A 6,335-nucleotide genomic window follows, 5' to 3' on the forward strand; every position below is an offset into this window, starting at 1 on the left:
TTTTTATTGAATTTTTTTTCTATCAAATTTGGTCCTCATTCTTTTGATTGTTATTTATTTTATTTGAAATACTTTATGAAATGTTAATTATTATTATTTTAATTTCTTCATCTTTTTTTTTTAGATTTGATCTTTATTATTTTGATTATTATTTATTTTATTTGAGATAATTTATGAATTTTTTTTAATTTCATTATTATTCAACTTTTTAATTTGTAAGATTTATTTCTCATTATTTTAATAAACTTGAGAAAAATAAAACATTAATAAATTATTTTCCAGTTCATTTTCCATAACATAATCAAACACTGAAAAGTGTTTTCTAATTCATTTTCCATAACACTACCAAACATCGGAAAATAATTTATTTTCCAGGAATTCACTTTAAAAAAAAAAAAAACAACTTTCCTGCAAACAAACGGAACCCTAATCTCCTAGTAAAGATAGTACACCAAGAGATAAAAACAATATGGATTGGAACAATATAATTATCATTTTGACCTTCTAAACCATAAAACAAATATTGAATTGGTTGTAAGGGGTGCTATGATTTTTTTATCTTTTTAATTTTTTAGTATTATGAAATGATTAAATTATCTTCAAAAACAAAAAATATTTAATTGTTGTTAAGTGTTTGTACACATTTTTATCCATATTGACTTAGGGGAATTTTGTTCATTTAATAAATATAAATATTATTAAAAAAAATAATTAACATACATATAGCACATGTCAATACATCGGTTGTTCCCGCACTCTTTTAGCTTCTAGGATGGTCATCTCGACTACCCTTTTATTTTTTAATGGTGTGTGTGACCAATAAATTTCTGGTTTAATATCGATGATTTTTTTGTTTTTTTATCATCTTCTCTTTTTTCCTTGATTCTCATGCTTTACCCTTTTAATTTTCAAAGTAATCTTTTAATTTATTTTTCTTTAAGATTTGGTTCACGTCCAATTGATTACTAATTGAATTAGACTTTTTTCTATTTCATCCTTTAATGTTTTTTATCTATCACTTTCATGCCTAATTCTTTTTTTTTTATATATATATATATAGTTTTTTATTTGAAATAATTTTTAAAATTTAGTTTTTTTTTTTATAATTTCATCATCTCTCAATTTTTTTTCATATCAAATTTAATCATTATTTTTTTATTGTTATTTTTTTTAGTATGAAATTTTTTTTTAATTGATATTTCCTTTTTAATTTCATCCTTGAACATTAAATTAGTTGGGAATTGAGCTTCTTAATTGAGTCAAAATCTAGGATTTGTAAAGTTGCAAGTTTGAAAGATAAATTCAAGTTTAAGAGATTTTTCTGAGTTTACTTAGTGTTTTTGTTTTTTTAAAGTTATATTTTTTGAGTTTTATCCTTCCATATTTATTTAATTAGAGATTGAGTTTTTTTTTGTTTGCTTTTTATAGGATTTTTATTGATTTTAAAAATAACCTAGATTATCTTGGATTTTTGTATCTATTGTTTTTTGTAAAATTAAGAATTTTTTAAAATAAAATTTTTTTCAAGTTAAATTGAATTAATTGATCAGATATAACCATAAGATGCTCACTTTATAATATTTTATTTGATATACTTTTTGGGTTCTTACTCTTATACTACATGTGACCTTTTTTCATATCGTCTCGTTAAGTTTCATAATAACATTAAAACTGTCTTGATAAGCTTTTTTTAGTAGTTAACTAATATTTATAACAAAGTAATGATGAATCTTCAACAAACTTTTTTTTTCCTTCCTATTATCATATTTGCAACTTATATTTATAGCTAATTGTTGTGATTTTATTTTATTTTATTTGTTAACAATGCCATTTTTTTATCATATTTTTAAATTAATTAACCTTATTTAACCTTGTGAAGTTAATAATCCATATCTTAAATTTTTCTTTCTTTTTAAGAACATCAACTTTGTCCAAGCATTTTTTTTAGTTGTCAATTTTTTTAATTTATTTATTATCATTATATTTTTATATATATAATTTAAATTAATCAAATCTATTAAATTCAATTAAGTTAGTAATTCGAATCTTAAACTTTTTATTGTTGTTTCAGAAATAATTGCCTCACCTTATAATATTCTTTTACATTGAAAAAAATTCCGAACTATCCTGCACGGGCCAGGCTGTACAAACGCATACACTTTGGGATGGAAAGAGCAAGAAACAGCAACATCGGACATATGCTTATGCCTAACAGAACGATGGCATTAACAAGAATAACCTGTATTATGCTTATGCGTAATACCTAAACTAGTCACTCTTGTCTGATATTTGTTTGGTTCCGCCTTTGCCTTCGAAAGCTCTGCATCCTTTACAAACATAGCCAGGCACCTTGCAATCACCATCAATTTCCAATCGCACTCAATCCCATGATTCCCTTTAAATTCCTTTAGTGATCTTCCTCAATTCATTTTACCAGGAAAGTGATTTATGGTCATTTTTTTTGCCTTTTTATCTCTTATTTCACTGCACCTACTCTACTTTTTGTTGTTGAGTGAAGAAAGCAAAGAGGATAAATTCTAAATAAAGAAAATGGAAGGGAGAAACGTTAGCAAATGTGAACAAGACAAACCCAGTGACTTGTCGGACCACATTCTCCTCCACCACCCTTTTCTTTCTTTGATACTCCCCGACAAAATGGAAAAGTGCTCTTGTCCTTTACCTTGACTGCTGACCACAAAATCTTTCGCAAAGATTAGCTCCCCCTGATGGTTTCTTTGTAAACAGCCCATCCCTGGGCATGGCCACTTACAGGATATGCCGTGCAGGTGAGTTTCTTTGAGCTCTTCCTTGAAGGTAATTATGGTATTAGATGATTTCCTTACAATCTTGATTCCATGAAGTCTTTACTGAACTCATCGACTCATCTCTTGGGTTGCAACTTCAGATATTGAATTTGCAGTGAAGGTGTTCGATGAAATGCTTAAGAGATGATTGGTAAAGGGCACATTTAATTGATAAAGTGAGAATGAGGAAGAGAAGCCCGAAAGTTTGCAGTTCTGAACACGTAGATAGACTCAGTAATTTGCCGAACCATATTATCCAGCACATCCTCTCCTTCCTCGATGCCAAGTATGCGGTCCAAACCTCTGTGCTTGCTAAGGGATGGAGAAATCTTTGGACTAGTGTTCATGTGCTTCACTTGAACAGCAATTCCTTCCGTAGATTGGGACGTTTTAAGAAATTTGTGGTTGCGGTTTTGAATAAACTCAATCATAACTCTACTGTTGGCACATTTGTCTTCTCTTACCGAGGGAGAATAGATGATTATCTCAAGAAAAGGGTTATCTATTTTGCCAGTTTCCATGGCGTTGGTCATCTTGTTCTTGATTTGGGCTGCAAACGACCTCCTGTCTCGCAAGCACTTCTCAATTGCCAAACCTTTAAAACCATAAAACTCAAGAATGCTACTTTCACTACATCATTTGGTTTCTCTAAACTCACCACTTTGCATCTCAAACATTGTTTGTTTTCTCTCGTTAGCAATTGCTTTGATTTTTCAGACTGTCTTCCCAATTTGAGCAGCTTATCCCTGCTTGGTTGTGATTTTACTAGATTCAAGGTTCTTAAAATATCAGGACCCCAATTGCTCAATGTAACAATAAGATCGATGTGGTACTCTTATGGTGGTCTCTCCAAGGGTTGTAAGGTGGAAATCTCTGCACCAAAACTTACATTTTTTAGCTACAGAGAATCTCACGTGGTCGATTTCTCAGTAATTAACCTCCCTTCTCTACAACATGCCGATGTTGATGTTTTCCTTTCATACGAAGAGGAAAACAAGGACATTGAATGTTTGCTTAAATTCTTCCAAGGCCTCTATAATGTGCAATCTGCCACACTATCTTATTCTACTATTCAGGTATGCCAGGATGACTATCATATATGCTGTGTGAGCGCCTCTTTCATTTGTGGTTTCAAATCCTCATTTTGACTTGTTTTATTTGATATATCCACACTAGAATTTTATTTTTTTTCTAACTAATGTACGAAATTCTTGTTTCGGTGGCATCATGCTCAAAGAAGTTAAATGGAATGTGAAGTGGAATTTTTTGAAGCATCTACTAAAATCACTTGTTGTATGCTCTTAATTTGCTAAAAGTACATTCTAAGAGACTTTCTTGCTACTTTGACTATGCAATGTTATTGTCTCCCCATCTGTTTACATATTTAATTGATCCGTATTTCAATGTGATGTCAAATGACAAACATGTGTACTTGTAGAAAAAGGTGTTGCATCTTTCCCACTTTGGTAAATGGTTTATAATTGAAAATGTCTCCCTGTAGTTGTTTAATGAGATGGTACTTTGTCCATATAACATTGTATTTCGATGTCTCATGTATGTAGGCCTTAAATGGAGTGCCTGGACTCGAGCATCAACAAAGTCCTTTCAGTAGATTATCTCTGAAACTAACACATCCCAGTGACTGCTCCTTTCCAATACCAGTAAAAGTGGCGAAGTATTTGTGTAATGGCTCCCCTACTCCAGATACTATTCTTGTCAAGTAGCCAAAGGTACTTCCTTTTTGGGATCTTGTTATATTCTATTGTTAAAAATATGAATTTCTAGTCCTTAGAATTTGGTTTTATACCTTTTTGGGAAAATATAATTCCATGTATCATCATGACTCGTGAGTTGAAAGTAGTTTGCCCTTACAAGGACTTTTGGGGTGTTGTTTGGTCATGCTTGTTTTTTATTAGATATGACCAGCTTTGGCTGTTATTTCCATACTGATTAGAAGTGTGTAGAGATTGTTTCTTAAGGTGTTTTTTTGTTTGGAAATATATTAAAATAATATATTTTTTATTTTTAAAAATTTATTTTTGACATTTTCATATCAAAACAATTCAAAAATATAAAAAAAATTAATTTAAAACTAAAATAAATTCAATTTTTTTAAAAAAACACAGCAAAACCGTAATGTAAATCATAACCTTCATATTCTTTCAATGACTTTCAAGAAGTTAGTTTCTTGTCAACGTGGTATAATGATTGTACCACCCCCACCACGGAGGAGTTCGTTGCTTCTTTATGTTTGAGGGAACCTTCTGATCTTACATCTATTATGGATTGCTTCACATGAGCATTTGAAAGGTCTATCGTCTTGTGTGCTGAAAACATATCTTCTCTACTTTTATTTTTGCTTCACTTTAGTACAAATGCCATTTATATGGGATAATTAAATATGTTAATTATGATTACTTGGCCCAAAACACTCAAAAGACTAACTACAAAAAAAGAATCTACTACATATATGCAAAGCTGGAGTCTCAGGAAGTAAATCTCGGGCAAGTTATTAAATCAACGTGATTTTTTTAATCTGCAATTGCTTTGAATGTGGTTATATCAACATGATTAAGGTCTTTTTTTGTTAATCATTTTAGATAGTGAGCCGTTAAATCTGGATGATTTAATGGGTCACCCCATAACCATGTTGAGCTGACTAAACCCATGTGATATTGGACTAAGTTAATTTTAAAGATTTTTTTTTTAAAAAAAATTATCCATAAAAATATTATTTGTTTATTCTTTTTTAATCTTTCTCAAAGTAATATTATTTTATGATAGAACTAGGTTGAGGTGTGGAGCCGGGAGTTTACCTAATAAATATGTTACTTAAATCCTTAATAACAACTATGGTTATAGCTAATAAAATTGTGCCGTTTGAATTAATTGAAGTTGTCGGTTTTTAATTTATTCACATTCCCCTCTTCCCTACTTGTTCCTCTCCGCCTTTATGTTAAAAAGTACAATGTGTTCTTCTATATAAATATCACATGAAACAATTATATTTTCGTTTAAATCACAAAATATCTTCAAATATCGCTATAAATATAGCATTTTTTTTTCCAGAATATATAAACTGCAATGATAAATTATTAGCTATTAAATTTCTTAATCATTGAGGCTTTCTTCCTAAATGCAAGTCCATCCTCATGAAAAAAAAATTTCAAAATTATATTTTTTTGGTGTTTTGTTTCATTTGTTTTATTATTATAAAAAAATAATTTGCGAACCATTCATACTAGGGCTCATAAAATTTTTAATTAACATTACTATGATCATTTAAAATCTCATTTGACTATTTTATTCATAATTATGAAGTTTGTTTTTTCCTACATTTCATTTTATTGGATTTGATCCCTATGCAAAAGGTTATGTATTTCTCTTTATATGCCAAATAGTCGTTTTCTAATTTAACAATATATTTTAGTTTTTTAATAATTAACACATGTATGAGATGAGATGTGCACCACTGAAAAATCATGAAAGCATTTTAAAAGTAAAAATCAATTTTAGATAATATCCCAAATA

At 29.4% G+C, this 6,335-nt stretch overlaps 1 protein-coding gene across 3 annotated transcripts; it reads left to right on the forward strand.

Moving 5' to 3' along the window:
• The first annotated feature begins 2,188 nt into the window (after positions 1-2,188).
• LOC105140186 (F-box/FBD/LRR-repeat protein At5g22660-like) lies at positions 2,189-4,701 on the forward strand. Of its 3 annotated transcripts, none has more exons than XM_011046922.1 (3): positions 2,189-2,814; positions 2,906-3,880; positions 4,367-4,701. In XM_011046922.1, exons 2-3 carry the CDS (start codon positions 2,987-2,989, stop codon positions 4,526-4,528), a joined length of 1,056 nt encoding a protein of 351 aa, XP_011045224.1. In that variant the 5' UTR covers positions 2,189-2,814; positions 2,906-2,986; the 3' UTR covers positions 4,529-4,701. The 3 variants fall into 3 exon arrangements, with proteins under 3 accessions (XP_011045224.1, XP_011045222.1, XP_011045223.1); XM_011046920.1 differs by having other exon boundaries at positions 2,189-2,786; XM_011046921.1 differs by having other exon boundaries at positions 2,189-2,786; positions 2,921-3,880.
• The last annotated feature ends 1,634 nt before the right edge of the window (positions 4,702-6,335 follow it).

Source organism: Populus euphratica, unplaced genomic scaffold, assembly GCF_000495115.2.
Source record: "Populus euphratica unplaced genomic scaffold, PopEup_1.0 scaffold256.1, whole genome shotgun sequence".
NCBI classification, from domain to species: domain Eukaryota; kingdom Viridiplantae; phylum Streptophyta; class Magnoliopsida; order Malpighiales; family Salicaceae; genus Populus; species Populus euphratica.